The following is a 27,971-nucleotide window of genomic DNA, read 5'->3' as shown; positions in this document are numbered from 1 at the left end:
ATGTCATTGAGTGCAACAACCAAACCTTAGCTTTAGAATTCTTGCCCAATTGGCCAGAAAGAGAGGATGACAAGGTCAAAGTTAGGGGGGTCAGAGTGCCAGTTTCTCCAGCCGCTAATCATGTTGTCTATGACTTACCGACCTTCACCCCAGAAGAACAACCACTTACACAACAAATCCAAGCAAAAAGCTTGAATTATGAGGACATAGCTGAAACCTTAGGTTATCCAGGCCTTAGGTTTCATGAGTATGATGGAGAACCGTATCAGCTGTTTAGGTGTGAAATAAATCCGGTAGCCAAGGCATGGCTATACTTTGTTAGTGCAAGGTTGGTACCATACAAACATTATTCTGATGCTCAGCTCGACAGGCTTAAATTTGTTTATGCAATTATGAAGGGTTACAACTTGAATGTGGCGGACATAATTAGAGTAACTTTTGATTTGATGGTTGAGGGATCTTGTGGGGGTGGACTCGGGCTTGCTGATATTATCACCACCTTGTGTGAGGGACATGGAGTACCACAATACTCCTATGATACAAAGGCAGCGCCACAACGCAGTATCTCCCTGTCCACGGTGCTTCGATTCAAACCACCGCACCCTCATGGTCAACCGCCAGCTTAGAGAGATCCTCCTGCAGAAGAACGAGAGCAGTATGTGTCGTCAGCACAGTGGAAAGTAACCAAGATTGTGTGATTAAATATATATTCCTAGATATATCAATACACAGGGTTTAACTGATATGATAATCTACAACATAGTTTACTTGCACCTTGGATAAGTGCTATGTCCTTTCCAGGACATTGGTTAAAGTAAAGCTTGGGTTGGATGCATGGAGTATGCATTGGAAGGGACCGATATTGAACTTTGAATAGATATGATAAATTTACCGTAATATCTATTCAGTTCAAAATCACCTAGTTGATCCTAGACCAAATGATCTTAATCCTGACATGGTTAGGTTCGATCTCAAGAGTATTATACATGTTCTTTGATTTGTTAGTTAAGCCTACTTTTTGGTCAGGGTGATAAGTACATTTTGGGAACATGGTAGTGCAATTGAGTGGGAGCGCTAAACATAGATATGGAATATATAGCTTCTATCAGGACATAGAAGTGAAATGATAATTTCCTTCGAGCTTGGCTAAACTGAGATATATGGTTGAGTACTCATTTCAGTGATTATGTTTAGTTCACTTAAATACCATTTATAGGTGGCTAAGTGTTTTAAGGATAAAATACATTGAAGGGTGTAACGGTAAATTAATCCCTATACAATGTAAATAATCTATAGAGGATCATTGATTATTGGGATTATAACAATGGATAACTAATAGCGTATCTATATCATGAAACATATAGAGCGTTCTATATAACTGAGAGTGCAATTCTAAGTTCTATGGTGGATGCAACAAGGAATTAATAAGTCAGTGAATTTCCTTGGTAAATTCTAGAGCTGCTTATTGGAAGCTCAAATATATAGGCCCATGGTCCCCGTACTAGTTGAGATAATACTACTTGTAAGACTCAGTTAATTGATTTTGATTAATCAATTATAATTCTAAAATTAGACTATGCTAGTTTATGAATTTTCACTAAGCAAGGGCTAAATTGTGAAGAAAGAGTTTCTAGGGTTAATTTGTTAATTAAGAGACTTTGATAAGTTTAAATTAATAAATATATTAAATGACAATATTATTTAATAACTAATTTTTAGTTATTAAATAATTAGAATTGGCATTTAAGTGGTTAAATTGGAAAATTGGCATTTTTGAGAAAATAAGTTGGAAAAATGACAAAATGGCAAAATTGTAAAGTGTGGCCCAATACTATCCATGGCCGGCCATTATGGATTGATTTTGCCACTTTATTTTTCTATTATTTTAATGCTAATTGAATCTAACCTAACCCTAAGTGGTTTCCTATAAATAGGTAATGGCTTAAGGGAAAAGATGATGGATCTCATTCCCTCAGTAAAAATTTGAAGCCTCATCTCACTACCCTAGCCAAAACCTCTCTCTCTCTCTCTTCCTCTCTTCTAAACTGAAACCTATACTGAAAGAGTGAGTGTTCATATACATCAAGTGGTACTCAATCATAGTGTGTAAGGTTGTGAAGAATCCAGTTTCAGGAGAAGAGGATTCAGACTGAGATCTTGGTGATACTTTGCTACAGAAAGGATACAAGGGTTAGAGATCGGAGTGGAAGGAGACATTATATTCCGCTGCAACCATTGTAAGGTTCCTAATACTTTATATGTGTTTATTTCATATCGTTTTAGAAGTTCATATTTAGGATGTTAATAACGTACATGTTAGTAAATCTAGATCCTGGTAAAATAATTCCAACATATATTGCATCAGCTAATCAGACAAGCCCGTACGTACACCTGGTACTCATCTTAAGTCATTGACTCCCGTACCTACGCCTGATACGTTGCTAGGAAAAAACCCCATAATGTTTCGATCTATGCCATAACCAGGCATTTCATATAACTGATGCCCGTATCTAGGCACGATACATCACCAGGAAAATTGCATCCCTAATCAGGTGAGCCCATTTATGCTCGGTAGTCATCATATGTCACTGACGTACGTACCTACACCCGATATGTCGCTAGGTATATCGCATCACCTGATCAGGTGAGCCCATATATTATGTCCACAGTATCATCACATTATCATTTTTTAACTAATTAATCTTTTCATTATATAACAATATTAATCATATTTTGATCTCAATATTAACCCATTCATAATAATATTAATTGTATTACAATACAACGTCCTATGCAGTACAATATAGTTTTCTTACCTCAAGTACTGATTTAGGTATATTGGCCTACATACTTAGAGTACGATCGATGATCCCCGGTCCTATGCCATAACAATAATAAACCAATAAGTGTTTATCCCAAAATATTGCTCAATAGTTCCAATGGACAACCTAGGGTATCCTACCAAACCCCGTAATTCAAATACACTAAAATAAAACTTATATTTTACTCTAAAACATTCACAATATGGTAGAGTACGTTTCCAACATCAAAATGGTATATTAAATGTACAAAACAAACACCCGAGAGAAAAGTTATGACAAAAATACGATTCCAAATCTCCCTGGAATTTCTAGAAATGACAGGCAAAACGCCAGACTGCTTTTGGGAGCAAAAATCTAATATTTCGCACTCCCTAAACACCCTCAAAACTTATCCAAATCACTCCAAACTTCACAGGGCACATATATACCATCTATATCAGAACTAGTCCTATGACTACCCAAGAACAATTTTATAAGGGCAGAACCTCCATAACTATTATAACTCACAAAACCCCTATACGAAACAAATTATTTTAAAATTTAAATTGAATTAAACCTTCCCTTTAGCTTTTTCGCTCAAAGAAATCACTATCTCACTACTACCAGAGCTTATATCGCTAGGTTTAGGATTGAAAATCGAAAAAATGAAATATAAAGGGAGAGCGTTTTGTCGAACGGAGAAGACGAGGGTTCGTATCATACTATTTTTAAACTAGGAACATATTATATATATAAACTTATGATAAGTTTTATAATAATATTAATAATAATATTATATTAATAAAAAAATTATTATTAATATTTATCTTACCATTTCTTAGCCCCTAAAAATGTCTATCCGTAGGGCGTTAAGTCAAATCTCACATACTCCTAATTACCCCAATACCTAAATTATTATCTTATCACAAGATTCCCATCAATTTTATCGATTAAACATGTTATGACATTTTTAGCCTCCGATCGAGACTCCAAGGTTACCTAACCTAAAAATATTTTTATTCGACATATATCTTATATTACATTCACATATGCTATATAAATCTCTGTAATTCATAAATTACGCTTATTTATCCACTTATAGCAAATTTAAAATTTATGTTGAACTAGATTAGTAGGATCATAATCGCACTTATTACCTTATTAACACAAAATATAATATAAACTTAAATTATTTACTATTAGGCTTATTGGGATATTACAGTGTTCCGGTCCCACTTGTGTTTCTTTCGTAATATTCGCCGCACGAGCTAAGATGTTGATACATCCATCCCATAACAAATCTCTAGCTTCAAACGCCGAGATTAATAGAATTTGAGACCCTTCAACCTTGCCCCCGAACAGGAATGGGTCCTCATCTTTTGATTCAAAAGTTACCATCTTTCTCTCATTATCAATGGTTGTGTTATACCTTGAAAACCAGTCCAACCCTTGTACAACATCAAAATCCTCTATGTTTAGTTCAACTAAAATAACTAACAATTCCCTTCCCTCCACAAACACCGAAAGGGACCTAGCCCACCTGCTGGAAAATAACCAGTTCTCAAGTAGGCAGTAAGGTACTAGAACACCTTGGTAACACATCACTAATTTTATGGAAATTTTCAATCACCCTTCTAAAAATGTAGGAATGTGTTGCACCGGAATCAGTTAAAATAGTCAACAAAGTACCATCAATGGAAATCTAACTTTTCACGGTAGAAAGACCAACATTAGCCTCCAGCTAGGGCAAAGCAAACACCTGAGCAAGAACTAAAGTCTCATCATCCTTCTATTCCGATTGTTGCAACTGTGGGCAATTTCTTATTAAATGGCCTACTACCCCCACACTGGAAGTAGGCTCTAGTTTAGCATTCACCCTGATGGCATCTCTTGCACCTCGGTCCTCTGGATTGTTTTTCAAATTTTTGTTCCCACCACGTCAAAAACTTTTGTTCCCTTAAATTCTTGTACTAGGACCCGTAACTGGTGTGTCATTAGCCCTTTTTCTTGGGATAATTAATGTAAGCACCCTTATTAGAGCTGTAAGCCCAAGTTCTTGTCTAACCTATCTTTTTCATATTTAGATTGATTTTATCTTGATTTAAGCTTGAATATAAAAAGAACAAAATCAAAGATTCAACACCAGAATTTTACAAGCTTCATCTACACTGAGAACACATCTCAGCCGACTAGTGCTTAGGTTCCCCGAACCAGGGTAAATTCATCCACTAATTCTCAAAGGTTCACATTACAATTTCCAATTCTCTCTAAAGGAATCAAATACAACCTTTACAGCAATTAGTAATGAATTACCAACAACAATCAAGAACATTGATTGTTAATGCACAATCCCTTGTGCTGAAACTGAGCTCTTCTTCAACATGTCTTCAACCTGAAATCCCTTCAGATCTGATGATGAAGATGACACTGAACTCCCTTCAGTTTGAACTCAGCAATTCCAAATTCAGATCATTCCCCCATTGATGAACATCCTCAAGCTCCAAGATCTGACCTGCCATGAAACATACAGAAGAAACAAGACGAAAGAAACGTAATCCCAAATCTCCGATCAAAAAGTTCGTCAACAAAATACCCAGAAATCGTATTTATACCCAGCTAAACCAAGAAACCCGAAATAGACAGCTGTTACCATCTGAAAAATTAAAACCTAAAATATCTTTGCTGACGTGGACTAACACTAACAATACGAACCCTAGACAAAACACTACGAGTCGCAGACGCAACTGGAATGCTACTGGACATAATTTGTCACTACAGAAAATAATAGTTCTAACAATCTCCCCCTTGACAAATTATGGTCAATGACAACAATACCAGTGCGAAACAAAGCAACCATCAAAATATAACAGAGTCTAAACAAACAGAAAAGCAAACACTTTAAACAACCAAACAACAAATGCACCACTACCACTTTACACACAAAGGATAAGTATGTCTCCCCCTTCATTGAGCATAATCCATGTCAAATTGTCCCCCTAAGAAAATAAGAAGTTTATGAACGAGCTCCCCCTGAATGGCGACAGAAAATGCAACATAGACTCCTCATTGCAAAGAAATTCCAAAGTATCTATTACAACATTAAAGAAGAAAGACAAACCATCTCACAACATGACCTATCTTGACTTGGTTCTGAATTTCTCTATTTTTTTTTAAGAATACCGAGTCGGACATATGGATATTAGATATAAAAAAAATGAGAGATTGACTAAGCAAAACAATCAGATCACCACAATATTACGAATGATGCTACAAATGAGATTTATTTTTATTTCAATCAAAAACATGCCAAATGATATATCTCAAGAATTAACATGTTCAACTTGTAAAGAGGAAACACAATGAGTGGCCTAATCAATTAACATGTGAGCAATGATCATTTGAGCAAAGAACAAATTCATTCAACTTCACAATGAGCCATACTTAATAAAAAGATGAGACAACTTCTACCAATCTACATATTCACACACACTTGAGAAAGACAATAAACAAGGAATTTTTTACAGGATTTTGAACCAAGATTTTGAACCAGCTACGGCTTTCACTCTCCCTCAGAAATGTAGCCGTCCTCTTTTTATCAGAAATACTAATATAGAAGGAGCATACTACTTATTAGTAAATGGACTAAAGAAAGCTCTTCCCATTGCATCTAAAAGAGGTAGCCTTTTTAGCTGGGAAAAATAAAGGTTCAAAAGATCCTGAAAAATTCACCTATTTAGAGCTTCCTCGATAGAACTGGAGAACCTGTAGATGGGACATGAAGTGCCTCATAGAAAAAAAATGATAGCAATCAAGGCTTAGCTGAACAAACAGAGAAAGATAATGATCATATACCACTACGAATTAATCAGATAGAACACATAAAAAAACTTCCCAAGTTGCACACATTAATATGAGAATTCAAGGCTTTATTAAACAAAAATCCAAGAGAGCATCAAGAATAATATGTGATTATCCAATGTATTTTTACTCAACCAATTCTAAAAAAATGATATCCGTTATCTATATATGTTGAGTCAACGTGCATTTTGAGAAATGTTTGTGGAACTTTCATTATCACACATGAAGACACATAAACAAGCAATGAGGAATACTAGACAACATATCATGTGTGTATCATATTTCTTTTGGTTAAAACTTTTGGAATAGCAGTAAAGTCTCCAATATCTTATTTATCCAATGATGCACTATTACATAGGACAACATTGTCCAACAAATAACTACCATCACTAGATCTCTTCCCTGTTAAGACTGAGCACCCATCAAATGAAACTAAACAATGAGTTTTAGAAAAACTTACAGTGTAATTTGCATCACAAAGTTGACCGATGCTTATCAGATTTGCCTTGAGTCCTTTCACATACAGTACTTCAGTAAGAGGTGCAGCTCTACTCATCACCAAGTCTCCTTTTCCAATAATATGGCCCTTATTTCCATCACCAAAAGTGACAACTCCCTCCTTTGCTTTTTTGTAATTGACTAACAATTTCTTGTTGCCCGTCATGTGTCGAGAGCAGCCACTATCCAAGTACCACTGTCCTTCCAGAAATACATACAGTGAAACTTGAGCTACCAACCCAACATTCGATTCACGATCAGCCCTCAATCTCCACTCACATTGAGATCCTTCCTTTTGAGTTTTATTGGGTTTTTGAAAACTCATAGGTCGATTGATCATAGCTTTCAAGTAGTTCTGCAGCTTATAGCATCTGGGTCGAATATGACCCCTCCTGTTACAGAAGTGACACACTGGGATGAATCTCTCCATGTGAGATATATTCTCCGGGGCAATTCTTCTTCCTTCTAACTTCACCTTTGTAGGTCCAGATGGAACATGGAATTTTCCAGTGGGGTCTGAGGACTGAGGTGTCGAGGGAAATGATGATTTCTTGTCATCCTTTTTGTCTAGGTTGATCACTGGTGTAATGGACTCTTCTACCCCCAAGTTATCTCCTTGCTTATACAACATCTTGTATCCGATAGAGGTTCGATCACCATAAGGTTTTTGAAGTTGAAGAGTTTGATTGATGGCAGCCGTTCCTGGAGGGATAAACTCTAAAGCCTGTAGCTTTTATGAGTTCAGCTGAAAGCTTGTAGATCTCATTGTCCTTCTCATCAAGAAGTTTGTTGAGATTCTTAACAGTGTCCTCCAGCTTGACTTTTTCAGACTCTATCTGCTCCTTGGCACTATTCAGACCTCTAATCTGCTTGGTCATATATTCCCATTGAGCAAACATCTCTTCATATGCATTTTGTCTTCCATTATTGTCGACTTCAGACAAAGTGGAGACTCCATCATCCTCAGATTCAACAGACTGATGACTTTGAGCCATGAAAGCCACTACCTGTTTGTCCTCATTAGAACTTTTGCTTGCAATAGAGTCTTTTTCTTCGTCACTATCGCTCCATGTGGCAATAAGGGCTTTCTTCTTTTTGAGAGTGTTAGCACACTCGGCCTGAATGTGTCCGAACCCATCACATTCTCTACACTGAATGCCCATGCTCTTATTTTCACTGGGTTGCTGACCAGGCCAGAAGTTCCCAAGAGGATTTCTTTTGGAAGCATTTTTCATACCTTCAGAACACAGTTTCTTGTACTTATTTTTCAAGAATTTTGCATAGTTCTTGGTCAGCAAATCTACAGCTTCATCTGAGAAACCAGCAGAAAAATCTTGGATAGACTTATTTTCTTCTTTGTGAATGAACGCAATATTGTTGTCCCCTTTTTCTTTGTTCACATCCATCTTTTTTTCTTTCTTCCACCTTGTTAATGACATTTCATAATTCTGCAAGGATCCAATCAGTTCATCAAGATCCAGTTCCTCCACGTTTCTCATTTCTTCAATGGAGGTTACTTTAGACATAAATCTCCTAGGTAGAACTCCAAGGACTTTACGAACCAGCTTTGCATTAGAATAAGTCTTTCCCAAAGCATAAGATTCATTTGATATGTCACACAATTTAGCATGGAACTCAGCCACCATTTCTTCTCCCTCCATTGATAAATCTTCAAACGCTTTTGCCAAAGCACGAAGACGGGATTTCTTTACAGCATCTGTTCCTTCATTTTTAATTCGTAGTTTTTCCCAAGCCTCTTTGGCCATCTCACAGTTTGCAATGACCTTCAATTGATTTGTGGACACTGCATTGAACAAAGCATGCATGGCCTTTGAATTAAAATTGGCCCTCTCCATCTCATCTGGAGTCCACAAGCTCGTAGGTTTTGGTTTGGTGACACCGTTATCCATCATCGTTGGGCATGTCCAACCATCTTCTATGGCCATCCAAACTCTTTCATTCACCGCCCTCAAGAATGCTTGCATTTTGGTTTTCCAGTATTGGTAATTAGCACCTTCCAGCATTGGGGGTCGTGATGTGGACCCTCCTTCTCTGAACATCTCCATTCCTGTACTAACAAGGAAAAACAAAACAAAGATAGAGAGCAGTATACTCCCAGAGTCCTGTCTGGAGAGGGGGTTAGTTCCAACTGGGTGTTGCAGAAAGAAAAAATGCAAAAAAATCAAGAATTCAGCAACAATAAATTTCAGAATAACGAATCTTGCAGGAACCCTAAGGATCAATATTTCTAACATAAATAGTTGGCTCTGATTGTAAGCCCAAGTTCTTGTCTAACCTATCTTTTTCATATTTAGATTGATTTTATCTTGATTTAAGCTTGAATATAAAAAGAACAAAATCAAAGATTCAACACCAAAATTTTACAAGCTTCATCTACACTGAGAACACATCTCAGCCGACTAGTGCTTGGGTTCCCCGAACCAGGGTAAATTCATCCACTAATTCTCAAAGGTTCATATTACAATTTCCAATTCTCTCTAAAGGAATCAAATACAACCTTAACAGCAATTAGTAATAAATTACCAACAACAATCAAGAACACTGATTGTTAATGCACAATCCCTTGTGCTGCAACTGAGCTCTTCTTCAACATGTCTTCAACCTGAAATCCCTTCAGATATGATGATGAAGATGACACTGAACTCCCTTCAATTTGAACTCAGCAACTCCAAATTCAGATCATTCTGCCATTGATGAACATCCTCAAGCTCCAAGATCTGACCTGCCATGAAACATACAGAAGAAACAAGACGAAAGAAACGTAATCCCAAATCTCCGATCAAAAGTTCGTCAACAAAATACCCAGAAATCGTATTTATACCCAGCTAAACCAAGAAACCCAAAATAGACAGTTGTTACCATCTGAACAATTAAAACCTAAAATATCTTTGCTGACGTGGACTAACACTAATAGTAAGAACCCTAGACAAAACACTACGAGTCCCAGACGCAACTGGAATGCTACTGGACATAATTTGTCACTACAGAAAATAATAGTTCTTACAAGAGCTAACATTAGACGTTTGTTGCCATGAATCTCTCCTCTTACTATTTATCTTCTAGATTTTGGTCCTCGTACCCCTAGTAGTAAGGGCTAACTCAATCCCTTGAACATATGTTTGAATGACCTCTGTTTGTTTGGCAACTATAACCATATCTTGAGCGATATGCTCTTCCAACCGCAAAATGAATTTAGCTTTCCTAACGGCCTTAGTGGCCACTTCATCAAAGGTAAGCTTTGCCAATGGATCCAATTCGGTGTCATAGTCTATTACCGTGCTGCCCTAGGTTAACCATGTAAATTCCTCTATCTTTACAACTTGGATGGTCTCTTGTATCATAGCATACATTTGTTCCCAATCTTGTGGTGGTGGAGGATTCACATTAACACTGCCAACTTTGAGCCTGGTAAGCTCCAATTACCCATATTAGATCGCCTCAGGTACATATTCTAGTACACTTGCAGCCATACCTTTCCATCCTTGAAAATCTCTCAACCCAGAATTAATGATATAAGCATTACCACACATGCCTATACATATTTAACAATAGTTATCAAAACTTATCATGCTTTTTTATAAGCTTACACATTGCAAATAAGCAGGCAGTTCAAACAGTTAACAAATATTCTATTAATCAACTAACAATTAAAATTTAGTAAACTATGAATCAAATGAGTCATTGCAGCCAATGTACATGTCAAACCAGTCTTCAGGATTTTGTAACCTTAGTTGCTCTAATACCATGTTGTAACGCCCCGACCTATAGGGACACAACATGTGTATATTTACAAATTTATTAATAATTAATATATTAGTTTTGCAAAAGTATGGTTTAATTAAAACTTTCTAATTAAACTAAAATATAAATTTTATACAAAATACCACCAAAATACGAGGATCTCCTATTTATAAATTCGTTTACAACTAGTTTCAAAACCGCTATTACGAAAGAAGGGATACATTTCCAAACATAGTCGAAAGGTTGATCTTGTCCCCTGGAAGCCGAGACACCGCTGTTGATATCTACATCATTGGGAGACCTATGACTCATGATCGATCCACAGTTTCTTTCCTCTTTACTTGCACCACGAAGCACTCATGAGTCACAAAGACTCAACGAGAAAAGCAAGTAATTATAAACAAATACATTGCGCATTACGAGAAAATCATAGCAACTCATAGCCAACAACTTCATCATCATAATAAATAGATATTCACCCAATACATATTTACGCATTACATAATCATTTAATTGTCTTATAAGAAAACCTAACTTTGATGCTTCATAAATCATCATTACCACTTGTTGTCCATGAGCTACGTAAGTCACTATCGTTGTCTGAAAAAGCACTCGATAAGTAAGAAACCTATCTACGGTTTCAAGGGAGTAATTACTTATTTCATTAACGGTAATGACATATCTTTATCCATTCTCAACAAGGGTAATGACCGCATCTATCCCTCGATCATAATCGAGTCACAAATTATAATAATTGTTACCTCAATCATATTTGAGTCATAAATGATAATAATTGTTTCTAATCATTACCTTAATCATAATTGAGTCAGAAACGATAATAATCGTTTCTCACATTACATGCTTAGCAGTGCATATACCTTTTGTTACCTCGGTCCAATAATTAGGTGTGCGCACCGACTTATGTGGGACAAACTCAATGATCCTAAGTCTTATGTCACAATAAATAAACTTGGTAAATAACTTATCCAAACTCCAGAATAACCTTAATTCCATAATCAGACAACTCTAACTTCCCACAGCTTTTAAGATAACTTAAACATCATTAAAATATCCTAAACCAAGCTGTAAAAAAAACACCCCAAACAAAACTTGTTTTGAAGCCAAAACTAGGGTTTCCTTGCTGGCAAAACAAGTTGATTGGTTTTACAACACCTGTAAAACTGGTTAACCGGTTTCCCCTACAGAAATAGAAACTCTGGTTTTTTGAACTAAAACCCAACCAAAACTCCATCAAACATGTTCAAACTCTCCAAAACAGTTATATCAGATAAACACAATGTATACAAACTATCAAATCATAGTGATTCATCAAATTAAATAAAACACCATAGCTAAGTGAAATTAATCTCATAAAACCTCATCTCCACCAACTCATGTCTAGTAGCTCTATTTCTAACCAATTCAAGCTTACGCAAACCTTAAATCAAAGTTAGAAATCGTGCTCAGAATTCAATTCAATCTACAGCCCTAAATTCAAACAAAAACCCAAGAAAGTTTAACCTAAAACCCTTACAAATTAAAGAGAAATATGAGGAACTTACCTCAACACTTGAAGAACTCCTAGACCTTGATAGTTCAACTAGGAAAAGGGTGAAATTGCTGAAAAAATACCTTTGTTGCTACTGGACTCTAGGGTTTCGAAAAGGAAGAGGTAGAAGGAAGGTTGTAGGCTCTTTTGATTATCTCCTAATTTCTTTTCTCTCTATTATCAGAATAATCCTTAGATAAATATTATAACCTAATAATAATTACAATTCAGCCAACACTTGCACTAAAACAATTAAAGACAAATTAGGGTAAAATGATCATTTTACCCCCTCCCAAAACTTATATGTAAGTATAACCTAGGGGGATTTTGGTCTTTTCTAACTTCCCCGAATGAACTAACAACTTGACTTTGTAAACTAGTCTGGTATAATTCCAACATAATACAACTCTTATTGTCGTTACAATTCTGACCACTCCGTTGAGTTTCCACATTTGTCGAACCCAAAAATATTTTATTTTGAAAATAGTTTCTACAATACCCCCATAATCTGATAAAATCTCTGTAATTAATAAACTAAGCTTTATTTAACCGTTTACTCGTATTTCACTAACTAACTCGTAATTAACTTAAGTAGAATTACAATCCTACTCTAATACCCACTTAATCACATATGTAATAGAATATGTCCAATTAAATATCATTATATATTCTGGGATATTACAATAAGTCTTCACAACCCCTGATTTTTTGGCTGCCATAACAACATCTCTAGCAATATGCTCTTCAAGGCCTCTGATAAACTTAGCTTTTCTTACAGTTTCAATGGCCACTTCATCAGAAGAATTGTTAGCAAGCCTGTCGTACTTGATAGTATATTTAGTCACAGTCATGCTACCCTGAACTAATTGTGCAAACTCTTCCGCTTGAGCAACACGAATGAAATCATTATAATAATTCTCGTAAAATATTGCCTGAAATGCATCCCAAGTCATGGTATACAGATTATGACCCTGAGAAACAATCTTCCACCATATCTGGGCATCATCACATAAAAAGTAAATAACACATCGTACCCGGTCATTATACTCGACCTGCATAAAGTGAAAGATAGATGTAGTCATACTCGTCCACTATTCTGCCTTCACTGGGTCTGGACCACCCTCAAACATAGGCAAATTTTGTTTCCAAAATAGCTCATAAATTGGTTCCATATGATCCCCCTATTAGGTGGCACTACTTGAGGTGCCAATATAGGTGCAAGGTGAGCTTTTTGCTCTTTCAGGTCTCGGATCTGTTTCCCCTTATTTTCTAATCATAACATCTATAGTAGCAATTACTTGTTCCCAATACTGAGGTGGTAAGGGATTTTCTTCCTTGCCATCTATCTCAAGCCCAAACAGCTCGCTAAGTGGATTGTTTGATTGCTCTGGCTACATAATTTATCACACATTTAATCAACATCTTCTAACCATTTAAAACTCAGACAGATTTCAATATCAATATGTGTATACCATACACATATTCTTATCATAATCATCACTACGCTACTTTCCCTAACATGTTTTATAATAGACTAGGCAGATAATCCAATAGCAAATAATATAAACACTTACTATAACATGAGTTGACCTATCTTCGCAGCAAATGTACATGTTCGACCAGTCTTTAGGACCTTCAAAACCATGGCTGCTCTGGCACCAAATTGTAAGGCCCTATCCTATAGCGATGCCACGTGTGTAGTTTTATAAACTAATTTAGTGCTAATAAAATAATTAATTAATATAGTCTGATAATATTACAAACTTCACTAAATTAAAACACTAAAATCAGACATCATAACAACACTAAAACTGTGTTCCGGGGATCCTTATTGTAAAAGTTTTACAAAAAGACTAAATACAACAACAAGCCAAAATACTAAATCAAAATACATGGCAGATACATCCCATAAACAACTCTTGGCAACTCCCCACCTAGGCCAGTAGGCTCAATATGTACATTGCTAGAGAAGACTGTCACCTCATGGCTGAACTAGCTTTTGTTTGCCATTACTTACACCATATAGCACCTGTGAGCCAGAAGAACTCGCTCATAAAAGTAATAACAATAATCATATAATTTACTTTTTGAATATTATCATTTTTACTCAAATAATCAAAATCAAACGACCACACATTATCATAAGATGAGATCAAAATCACTACTGACATCTGTCACAATTAAACGTTAGTATAGATATTCGGTAATATTCAACTATTATATCAATAATAGATATCATATTAATTTAATAATATAAATTATATACATGTTATCTCATAAAGTACCCATCTTTATTACATCGCATTACCTAATCAGGCAAGTCATTACTTTAATTTGATAATCCTGTATTCCTGTATTACATTGCCTATCAGGCAAGCCCTTGCCATAGCCTGGCACCCATATATTGCATAATTACATCACCTAATCAGGTTAGCCCGTGCCAAAACATGGCACCAACATATCCCATCGCCTAATCAGACGAGCCCATGCCATAGCCTGGACCTCACATATCAATGCCGCCCATGCCTAATCAGGCATCGTCGACAGGAAGAAACCTAACAATAGTTTAAGTTTGTAGTCATGACTTTTCAGGATTGTTTCACAGATTAACCCGAATACCTCTCTCAATATCCATATATCATATTTCCTAATCAGGCAAGCTCACGCCATAGCCTGGCATCAATATATCGCATCACCCAATCAGGTGAGCCCATATATCACATTACCTAATGAGGCTATCTTCCCATTACATAATAATAATAATAATCGTATCTTAACCTTAATATCAATCAATTCTTTACAATATTAATGGAATTGCAACTTAACATGTTGTTGTTGGGTTTTATGCCCTAAACAAAACTCCAATTCAATGTAATCCATTTTATTCAACATCAATAAAGAAACAGAAGTATTTTTCATTCATTTGTGTATGTTTTGGTTCATCTTATCAATTGCTTGTCTATTTGATTTATAAATTCATTTCGAACCCTTTTCACATACTTGATCCTGTTTATTGTGTTGTCAACACATTGGAAAGTAAACATGACTATGTGAATAAAGATTCCTAGATTTATTAGACAGAGGGTTTTACTGATATGATAATCTACAACAGAGTTTACTTGCATTTGGTATAATGCTATGTTCTTTCCAGAGCATTGGTTAAAGTAATGCTCAGGTTGGGTGCATGGAGTATGCATCAGAAGGGACCGATATTGAACTTTAACTTAGATTTATTAAACTTACCGTAATATCTATTTAAGTCAATATCGCGTAGTTGATCCTAGATCAAATGATCTAAATCCTGATATGATTAGACTCAATCTCAAGAGTGTTATTCATGTTCTTTGATTTGTTAGTTAAGCCTACTTTTGGGTCAGGGTGATACGTACATTTTGGGAACACGGTAGTGCAATTGAGTGGGAGCGCTAACAAAAATATGGAATCTATAGCTTCTATCTGGCGAATATAAAGTAAAGGATGATTTCCTTCGAGCTTGACCAAACGAAAATAAATTGTGGAGTACTCATTTCACATAGCTGAAATATCATTTATACGGGGTTAAGTATTTTAAGGATAAAATACATTGTAGGGTGTTACGGTAATCTAATCCCTTTATAGTGTAGATCTTTCATATAGAGGATCATTGATCAAATTGGGATTATAGCAATGGATAACTAATGACGTGTCTATATGGTGGAACATACAGAGCGTTCTATATAATGAGAGCGCAATTATAAGTTCTATGCGTGGATTCAATGAAGAATTAATAAGTCAGTGAATTTAGGTTATAAATTCTTGATCTGCTTATTGGAAGCTCGATTATATAAACCCATGGTCCCCCCACTAGTTGAGATAATATTATTACTTGTAAGACTCATTTAATTTGTTTTGATTAATCAATTATAATTCTCAAATTAGACTATGTCTATTTGTGAATTTTTCACTAAGTAAGGGCGAAATTGTAAAGAAAGAGTTTTTAGGGAACATTTGTTAATTAAGATACTTTGTATGGTTCAGTTAATAAATATCATAAATGACAATATTATTTAATAATTATTTGTAGTTATTAAATAGTTAGAATTGGCATTTAAATGGTTGAATTTGAAAATTGGCGTTTTTGGGAAAATGAGATGCAGAAATGATAAAACTGCAAAATTGCAAAAAGTGAGGGCCAAATCCATATAGCCATGGCCGGCCACTTTTATAGGCATTATCATCTGATATTTTCATTATTTTAATGCCAAATAATTCAAACCTAACCCTATGTGGAATGCTATAAATAGATAGTGAAGGCTTCAGGAAATTAACACTTAACGTTCACATCTTGTTTCCTTCAGAGAAAAACCTGAGCCTTCTCTCTCTAACCTAGCCGGCCACCTATACCCTCTTCTTCTTCCTTGAATAATTTCGAACCTCTTAGTGATAGAGTAGTGCCCACACACAGCAAGTGATACCTCAATCATAGTGAGGAAGATCGTGAAGAAAGACATTCAACAAGAAGGAGATTAAGCACTAAAGAAAGGAGAGAAAGAGATCCAAGTTCAGATCTTGATAATACACTGCGACAAAAAGGATACAAGGGTTAGAGATATGAACGGAAGGAGACATTTTATTCCGCTCCACCCAATGTAAGGTTTCTCATACTTTATATGTGTTTAATTTATAATCGTTTTAGAAGTTCACATTTAGGGTGTTAATCAACATACTTGTGAGTAGATCTAAGATCCTGGTAAAATAATTTCAAACAACTAGCCTCAGAGCCATGGTAATTGATTTGCTAGCAAGAAATTTGGACTTAAAACGATTTGTTTGTGTTTTGGATGGTATCATGTTATTTTGTGTGTTGTATGATGATTGATTGATGTTTGTGAATTTTTCGTGAAAAATAATTTAATATCTGTTTCTGGATTTATTTTTATTAGATATTATGGAAAAAATTAAGCAATTTACTTTTTTACAGAACTCTATTTCGATTTAATTTGAATTAGTTATGATTTTTTGACGTTTCGAAAAATATCAGGGAGGTGTCCCTCACCTACGCGCGCGCATGAGGGTTTTCCCTCAGACAACACGCGTGCGGACACCATTTCTGTCTGAGAAACGCCTCTACGCGCGCGGAATAGGCTGCATGCAGCCTCCAGCACCGTCGTTTCTCGGTCAAGTCCCTTGATGAGCGCGCGCAGACAGTATGCAATGTATACTGTCCGTACAGCTCGCAATTTTTTTGTTTTTTCATGCTATTTCATGGATTTAACTTCCGATTTTTTGTGTAGTTTTGTATTTTGATTTTTACTTTTCAATTTTCAATTCTAATATCAGAAAAAAATTAATTTGAATTTTTTAAATTTAATTTTAGATATTAGTGTAACTTGAATTTGAAAACAAGTAAAAATCTATCTTTTTGCTTGATTTTATATCTTATTTTTAAATTTGATTATTTTATGTTATTTTTAAAATTTAAAGGTCAGATATTAAATATTTTTTAAATTAATTTTTTTTTAATTATTTGACCTTATTTAAATTTAAAATAAGATTACTATAATCATGTAATTTTAAATAGAAGTAAGATATTTTGCTAACTTTTAAATTTTGTTATTTTTTTATTTGAACTAAATTATAAAATCTGAAAAATATTTTTTTTATTTTATGTTTAATTTATAAAATAAATTTAAAAAATTTAAAAGGTGGTTAGCAATTATTTTTGAAATGATATTTAGGTTAGTTGAAACCTATTTTTTCAAAAATTGTAGGTTTAATTTTATTTTTTTTATTTTATTTTAATAAAAATCGTATTTTTTTTTTAATTATTTAAATATTTTCGAAAATTATTATTTAAAATTAAATAATTCCTACATCCAACTATCCAATTCATCTTGTTGCAGGAGTATGTGTTTTAGCTTGTTTGTAAGTTTTATAAAACCTATTATTGCTTGATCTAAATTGCCATGGTTAACTTGTTGACAGATCCAATGATCTGATTTTAACCCATGGTTCAATTGTCAATAGGTCAAGTAAATAATTTGTAACAGGTAAATTTTACAATCTTCTTTCATCTGTGTATGACCTAGCAACATGATAAGATCCATCCAAATGTGTGACTGTGTGAGCCTATATGTTTAATTTTGTTATAGATGCATATAGGTTGTTCCTAAATAAAATATCATAGTTTTTTTTGATAGATTTTATTTAGGCCCATTTAGTTTTGGGCCTATTCAATTAATAACAATTGTTTATTTTAAGGTTAAATTCCTCTCTTTTGGGCCTTGTGTGAGAGTTGGGGGTCATAGAAGTGGGTACGACATATTGAACCCAGTTCCCCCTCACATGAACTACCCCAATTGTGAAGGCCCATTTGCCTGATTTGGATAACTGTACTAGGTTAATTAAATTAGTTTAACCTAATAAAATTGATTAGCAACATAATTTTTTTTTTGACAAAGTGATTTAAATCACTCATGAATTTACGACGCCCATGTCCGCCACCGGCGCTGGAACCTCCTCGAACCAGGATAGCTCATTGTCTAACCGCAGACCATGCTTTGCCAACCATGGGCTGCTAAAATCTTAGAGCGAGCCCCATGGGACAAAACTGCCCCCAAAAATTTAGACAATAAAGCTATAACATCTTCAAACAACGCTCCTAACTCAATAAATACTGAAGTTCCACCTGAAAAAAATATCAAAAAATAGCATAAAACTTTAATTAGAAAACTATTCAAATTGAAGAGAATCAACCAACCACCAAGACTAAGCAACTAGATCTCCCTATAAAATACTAGAACTAGCCAAAGGGATTACCCTTTGGCTAGTGACAACTAAATTATAGCATTCTACTTCATAACCTTCATAGGATCCATATTCCTTACTCTTACTCTTTTAAAATCAAACATAAATAAAATTTTCCTTTTAATATCCATTATTCCTTAAATATTCAAAATATTTTATACTAATTATTTCATTTTATCTCTTAAAAATATGACTTATTTATAGAATAAAACATGTCAAAATTCTTTAGTAAGTCAAATTATTTATTATTTTATTTATAGCGTAAAACATGGTATCCATAATCTTTATTCAACCTAAATTAAACTAAAATTGTATTAATATCCTTAAAACTTAAGATTGCACTTTTCACATTCAAAAGTACCATTTTCCTAATACCACTTCATCATACATTTAATTAATAATATTAAATTAATATTAATTAATCCAATTCGGTATTATGACATAATGCTTCCTTATTTATTATTTAAATAGATAACCTCCTAATTATTATACCATTCAAATTATTATAAAACTATTGATATTAGTATCTTCCTATACAACTAATAAGGCAATAATCTCAATCTTCATTAGCATTTACTTCCTATTTATTTCGATATCTTCCCAAAAATAAAAAATAAAATAAAACAAAGTATACTCAATTCACAATTAATGTCCCTACCTCTAATTTATTACAAAATCCCACATTTATAATTTATATACTAAATTAATATTATGTTATCTATAATATTATGTTATCTATAATAAATTCATATTTATAATTTATATACCCAAAATTAATATTATGTTATCTATAATAAACTAATAAGACAATAATCTCATAATTATATACCATAATTGTTAGCTATTAAATTTTATAATATTTTTACAATTCATGATATCTTGTAATTTTAACCAATTACCCTAAATAATTAGGGACCAGCCATAAATCATGCGTGAAAACCTTAAAAGGCACCAAATCCATAAACAATGGCGCAGCTCATCCATCAAATTTGTACTTCCATTTCTTCCATCAAAAAACTAATACCACTCATCCAGAATTTCTTTAAAAACACAAATAAATATAATAATTTTGGTACATTCCCAAAATATTGACAACAAACCAAATTTTTATAATAATTTGACTTCCCAAATATATCTGAACCAATATATTCTCATTAGACCATTAGTGTTTCCACCTCCCTTTATTACAAGATCCTCAAGATTCTTTTTCTTCAATTTACTTAATTAATTATGATATTAGAATCTCAATACTAAAATTCTAAACACTTTCCTTTTATGCTGAAAATTCCTAAAAAAATATAAACCAAAAGATAGCTAATAATAATTAGCGTTTAAAGTAAACACTCTTAAACATTGTTTCAATTAAAAATATTCTTTAAAACATACCTTAACGAAAATAATCCTTTTATTCCGACTAATAAATCTTTATAGTGCATAACTTATTAACTTTAAAATATTAATGTGTCAAAATTTTCTTATACATTCAATACCGAAAAACGTGAAAATGTAAACAAACTACCCTAAATAATTAGGGGCCCAACCATATAATAGGTGCTAAAGCCTTGTAAGGCGCCAAAGCCATAAATAATGGCGCATAATAGAACAAAATCAATATAAAACAAACCTATAACAAAAAATGAAAACATTGAAAAAAGAAAGAATAAAAAAAGAGTTGTGAAACAAAAGGAAGAAAAATATTGAACTCATTTACAGCAACAAACGATAGACAAAGAAAATTGAAATAGAAAACTCTTAAGGTAACTTGAACAATGAATCTGATCAAGAGGTATTAAACTACAGAAAAGTTGCTTCAAAATCGTGATCACTGGTCCTTAATATAACAAATTCTTTCACGAATCACACAAATTATATCCAACAGTATATATACCAACTCAAACACTATCACAATTCACATAATATCGAAATACGGCTATATAAAATGGAATGAATTCAGTCTACAAAAAAGAAAAAAGAAAACCAGAGAGATATTTACCGTGATAGTTTGTTGGAGGATCAAAACGATGGAGAAATAAGTACTGGGGATGCGATCACGAACAACGATTAGTAATTGTAATTCTATTCATGAGTCATACTCATATAATGAGAATTGATGCAAGTGCTTTAATACTCATTATAATATAAAAAGATTACAAAAAATCCAATTAAATATTATAATTGTAATTACGAAAGCAAACATGCACTTAATTGTAAACATTTGGAAGGGAGTGGAATGGGTTAAAGGGGAGCCCCCAAGGCGAGGCCCCAACAACTCAGTTTTAGCCCTTGGGGTAATTACTTAGCTTAGCATATAGGTAGGTACCTAAGGGTAGAAAAGGCCAAAGCTTTTTTATTCCTTTCTTTGTTGGTGTGGTATGTGTGTGTAAATATTAATCCTGCGAAAACGGCCAAACGAGTTTGGGAATAGGAATGGGAATGGAGATGGAAATGGGAATGAGAATGAGATGAATGGGAATACGATAGAAAGAAAGTGATGGTACGTCTACACCACGCAATAACAATCCAAACACTCATCACCTCTCTCCTTCTTCTTCTTCTTCTTCTTCTTTTTTCTCTTCAACAGTGAAATTTAATGCCAATCCAAACATAGCATCTGCAATTTCAACTGCAAAAATCAAGTAAGCTATCAAAATCTTATACCCTTTTTTATGTATGTATTTATTGGCCTTCTTCTTCTTTTAAATCCCAAATTCCAACATGTAAAAGGAAAGGTTTTTCTTTTGATTTTATTTTAATACTTCTTTGGCGATTAGCAACATAATTAATTTCATTTATTTTGAAATTAATTTAAGAAAAACATAGTTTAATGAATTATATTCTAAGCTAAACTATATGTATTTTCTTGTATTTAATTAAATATAGAATTATAACCACCTAATTCTTTCTGAAGCTTAATTTAAATTTTTCATTAAATATTCCTATCTAAGTTCAAAATTAGTTATCTCTAACTAATCAACTTAAATCTGAATATCTTTTGAATTTCAAATTTCAAAATTAAGTTGAGGAATTTTAGGAATTGGTTATTAAGATTCTTTAGATATTTTTAAGTTGATATTTTTTCAAATATTAACTTAAAATGGAATATTTTCAAATTAAGTGGTTACAACTTAATTTTATATTTAATTAAATCTAATTTGAAAGATATTTAAGTTAATTTTTTAGATCTTTCTAAACAACTTAAACAAGATATTTTCAAATTTGTTCCATTATTTTCGAATTTAAATAATAATTGAAATTTAATTAAAGTTAGTTTTTTATTTAAACCAACTTTAATTTGTAATTTTTCATTATTATAATACGGAATAAATGATTAAATAAAATACATATTTTAAAATAATGAGCTTTAATCAAGAGACATTCGATCTCCATTGTTGGTTTTACATAGCTTTTGTTTTAGTGAGTAATCCTCCCTAATGGAGGAACGTTCATTAGCAAGTTAGCACCGTTTAATCTCGAAATATAAGTAGCTTTGTAAGTGTTTTATGTGGTATGGATTACCCTAATGGTGGCATCTATATTTGACTTACAAAATATGAAACAATAATGGAAGCTCATAAGATAGAATTGCCTTGACTCTCGCCTAAACGGGACAACGCTGAATTCCAATCTTGATCGAATAAAAGGTTGCTAGAATGATTATCATTTTAGATGAATTGACAACTCTATTCAATGGATGATGCTTTGACTCTCGCCTAAACGGGACACTGTATCAATTTGTTGAAAACCTTGGAAAATAAACTATGTTAGATTTAGTATTTTTATAACATATGCGATTATTTGTTATTTTCTGAACATGTGTATGAATTTATTGATGTGTTGTAGTGCCAACATGAATAACCCTCACCCCGATCCACTCCTAGTTAATATCTTAGCAAAAGAACTCTATAGTGTGAAAATGCATCCTGGTAGTTGCATAAACTCGCACCTGTTGATGATGAATCTGAAGTTCCAAAAGGCAAATCTACTAGGAATTGATTTATCAAGAGAACAATGGGTACAATTCATTCTTAATAGTCTTCCTCCGGAGTATAATCAATTTGTTGTTTCTTACATGATCAACAATTTCAACTCCTCTGACATGGACAAGCTCGAAGCGGAATTACGAGCCCATGAACGGAATCTGATTGCAACGGGACCTCCTGGGTTTGCAAATCTTAATCAGAGGAAAAGGATTAAGCATGAAAGCTCTAGCAAAGCTGCTTTTCAAGTACAATTATCAGACATAATCTTCTATGTTCGAATTGTAATGAAAAGGGACATCAAGAAGAACGATGTCCCCGGATTCCTAACAATTCAAAGAAGGTAATGCTTTTGTCTTTGAATCATGTGTTTTAGAGAACGAAAAATCTATTTGGATTGTTGATTCTCGGTCTACTAACCATGTATGTTCTTCATTGCAGCTGCTTGAAACTTGAGAAAATCTGCTTCCAGAAGAGTTAAAGCTTAAAGTTGGTAATGGCGAGTTAGTATCAGTCAAAGCTAGAGGAAAAGCCCGCATCAAGTTTCAACAAAGATTTTTAATTTTAGAAAATGTTTTATTTATTCCAAACTTTAGTAGAAACTTTTGGAAATTATTTTACCAGGATCTTAGATCTACTCACAAGTATGTTGATTAACACCCTAAATATGAACTTTCTAAAACGATGAAATAAACACATATAAAGTATGAGAAACCTTACATTGGGTGCAGCGGAATAATATGACTCCTTCCGTTCAGATATCTAGCCCTTGATTCCTTTCTGTAGCAGAGCATTATCAATATCTGAACCTGGATCTCTTTCTCTGAATCTTTGATGTTGAAACTCCTTTTGCTGAAAGTCTTTCTTCACGATCTTCCTCACTATGGTTGAGGTATCACTTGCTGTGTGTGGGCACTACTTTAACACTAAGAATTTCGAAATTCAACAAAGAAGAAAGAGGAGAAGTGATTGTCCAAAGATAGGGAGAGAGAGAGGCTCAGTTTTTTCTGAATCAGAAGTGTAATTTTCCTGAAGCCTTCCCTATCTATTTATAGCATTCCACTAGGGTTAGGTTTGAATTATTTGGCATTAAAATAATGAAAATATCAGTTTAAATTCTCTACAAAAGTGGTCGGCCATACAAAGTGGATTGGGGCCTCACTTTTTGCAATTTTGCAGTTTTATCTTTTCTGCATCAGATTTTCTCAAAAACGCCAATTTTCTAATTCAACCATTTAAATGCCAATTCTAACTATTTAATAACTATAAATAATTATTAAATAATATTGTCATTTATCATATTTATTAATTGAACCATATAAAGTATCATAATTAACAAATATGCCCCTAAAACTCTTTCTTTACAATTTCGCTCTTACTTAGTGAAAATTTCACAAATAGACATAGTCTAATTTGAGAATTATAATTGATTAATTAAAACCAATTATATGAGTCTTACAAGAAATATTATCTCAACTAGTGCGGGGACCATGGCTCTATATAACTGAGCTTCCAATAAGTAGATCAAGAATTTATTACTAAAATTCACTAACTTATTAATTCTTCGTTGAATCCATGCATAGAGCTTAGAATTGCACTCTCAGTATATAGAATGCTCTATATGTTCCACCATATAGACACATCATTAGTTATCCATTTTTATAATCCTCATTTGATCAATGATCCTCTATATGAATGATCTACACTTTAAAGGGATTAGATTACCGTTACACCCTACAATGTATTTAATCCTTAAAACACTTAACCCCGTATAAATGATATTTCAGCTTATGTGAAATGAGGTCTCCACCATTTATTTTCGTTTGGTCAAGCTCGAAGGAGATCATCCTTTACTTACTATTCGCCAGATAGAAGCTATAGATTCCATGTTTATGTTAGCGCTCCCACTCAATTGCACTACCGTGTTCCCAAAATGTACGTATCACCCTGACCTAAAAGTAGGCTTAACTAACAAATCAAAGAACACGAATAGCCTCTTGAGATTGAGCCTAATCATAACAGGATTAAGATCATTTGATCTAGGATCAACTAGGCGATATTGACTTGAATAGATATTACGGTAAGTTTAATAAATCTAAGTCAAAGTTCAATATCGGTCCCTTCTGATGCATACTCCATGCATCCAACCTGAGCTTTACTTTAGCCAATGCTCTGGAAAGAACATAGCAATTCTCCAAATGCAAGTAAACTCTATTGTAAAGTATCATATCAGTAAAACCCTATGTCTGATAAATCTAGGAAACTTTATTCACATAGTCATGTTTACTTTCCAATGTGTTGACAACACAATAAACAGGATCAAGTATGTGAAAAGGGTTTGAGATGAATTTATACATTATGTACATATAATCATGAAATAAATCATGTGAACCATGCAACATTAAATGTTATTTCTGATCTATATTAATAAGTAAATCTGATTATATTGAAATGAGTTTTATTTAGGGCATAAAACCCAACAAACTCCCACTTGCACTAATATAAAACAAAAAGTGTGTTTCAAATAATCTCAACACCTTGATATACAAATCAAGTGTAGTAGTAGTAAACTCCTCGTAATAGGATCAGAAAGGTTGAATTAAACACAACCTTTTCTCCACCATTACTCTTCCTTAATCACAAAATCATTGATAATGTGAAATTCCTCTCTATATGTCTACTCTCTTGGGATACTGGATTCTATACCTTTGGCAACTACTTTTTGGTTAATCAAGAAATTAACACTAGTAGTTAAGGCAATTTGGAATGGTGCCAAAAATGTATAGAACTTTCCTCAGACTGAATAAGTACCTTTCCTGCAACTTTAACATTCAGTCCCTTCTTGGTAGACCTAGAGACTTCAGATAGGTTTTTATACTTCTCCAAAATCATTATTCCACCCCCAGAGTAATCACCATCTTATCAGAAAGATTTTCTAGCACGAAGGCAAATTTCGAAATCTGATGTGGTGTAGTCTATGAGTTTTAAACACACCCTTATAGACTAACATATAGTTCCTCTTCTTAATCTTAAGATTTACTTGATTGTCTTCCAATGTTCTTCTCCTGGATTAATCTGATACCTACTCATTACTCCCACTCAACAGCAGATGTCTGGTCTAAGGGATACAAAAGCATATCTAAGACCTCTCACTGTTGATATAAGAAATTCTTTCTTAGCTTTATCTTTTCTGGAATAGTTGAGACTTTTCCTTAGATAAATAAAATCTATGCCTAGAAGTCGAGAAGCTTCTATAGATTGCCATTAGAAAGAAAAATGCTTCAGCATCTTACTAAAGTAAGTTGCTTGCATTAGAGTAAGTAATTACTAGGTATACCACAAGCCATAGGTTTAGATAAACTCAAACCTATAATACAAGGAACAGGAAGTTTGTTAAGTCCATAGAATAGACTTATTAACTAAAATTTCCTTTTATGTCCTTGTAATAGAAAACTTTAGGTTATTCCATGTGAATGGATTAAACCATAGTTCTATTGGCTTTTCTTCTTAGTTTCTTATCTTGACAATCCATTACTTGTTTAAACTCACAATGGATTTTAATCACTAGTGTCTTTCAAGAAGGTGAGTTCCTAGAAACTCTCCAACTACGACAAGGTACCGTGAATTATGTCTAAGAAAACTAAATGGTATTAACCTCTTTGGTTGTGACAAGACAACAGAGGCATTGGGATCATCATATGTCATATAAGATGATAGAACACTTTTGAAATCAAGAAAAATATCTCCTTTATTTGCTACTTGATTTTCAGACTTAGTCTTTTTCTTAGAAAAGTAGTATTTGTTTGAACAAACACTTTCTTATCTATTGACAATGGGATGGTCCACCCCTAATCACTTAGAATAGCTAACAAACCATTGTTAAGAGTTCTAGCTTTTCTTACGATTTTGATTAGGTCATCCATGAATCTAGTAATGTTTTACATTAAGTATACAACCATTACATCATTCTGAAATTGTATTACCATAGAAGGATTTAGGCAACGACTAGTAACTAATCATCAATATGCAAATTGAAATTTCTGGGTAGGTAAGTTTGGATATAATTTAAAATCAATTTAATGATCTTTGAACTGCATATCTACTAACTATTTCTCCACCCCTATCAGTTCGCAAGATCTTTAACCACTTACCTTAATGGTTTTAACCATTGCTAGAAATTAATGAAATATTTAAACATTTCAAATTTCTTGCTAAAACGTATAATTTAGAGTTATCGTTTTAAGAATACAACGAAAAACTCATATCCACCCCCGAATGTACATCCATCTGCGAATGAGATAAACTACTTTCAGTGGATATAGGCATATTAACTCTTTGCAGAGATTGATCTTGTCAAAACAACTATGAACAAGATACAAATACCATAGATTAAAAACAAATGTGGTAGTGTCTTTTGATGACTTAGGTTTAGCTACATCAAAGAGTTCTTAGAATACAGCAAGTGGATCCTGGTCACAGAATACCTAACTCATATTCCATACAGTTTGAATCCATTAATAGAAGATGGATATAAACCCTTGTGAAGGTGTAACTGTATTGCATCCTGGAATTAGAAATATAAGAAAATTTCTATTTGGAATCTAAAATTAAAGTCAAAGACTTAAATTTATACCAAATATAATGAGTAATTCTATCTTCGACCACCACTACTAATTTAATTCTAAGTGTTATTTGCCCATACAAGTAGGAGATTTCTAAGATTGAGGATTTATATCAATT

The 27,971-nt window shown here is 33.5% G+C and overlaps 1 protein-coding gene across 1 annotated transcript; it reads right to left on the bottom strand.

Annotated features, from left to right (window-relative positions):
* Positions 1-7,810: 7,810 nt before the first annotated feature.
* LOC133036033 (uncharacterized) lies at positions 7,811-9,223 on the bottom strand. The gene has a single exon (XM_061112504.1). The coding sequence runs from the start codon at positions 9,221-9,223 to the stop codon at positions 7,811-7,813; it is 1,413 nt and encodes a 470-aa protein (XP_060968487.1).
* Positions 9,224-27,971: the final 18,748 nt, after the last annotated feature.

Source organism: Cannabis sativa, chromosome 3, assembly GCF_029168945.1.
Source record: "Cannabis sativa cultivar Pink pepper isolate KNU-18-1 chromosome 3, ASM2916894v1, whole genome shotgun sequence".
Classification (NCBI taxonomy): domain Eukaryota; kingdom Viridiplantae; phylum Streptophyta; class Magnoliopsida; order Rosales; family Cannabaceae; genus Cannabis; species Cannabis sativa.
Note: the sequence above shows the minus strand (reverse complement) of the source record. Positions and strands in the feature narration are given on the sequence as shown.

Bases quoted from the DNA above. Each gene is read 5' to 3' on its own strand.
- LOC133036033 (XM_061112504.1), bottom strand. From the start codon at position 9,223: ATGGAGATGTTCAGAGAAGGAGGGTCCACATCACGACCCCCAATGCTG.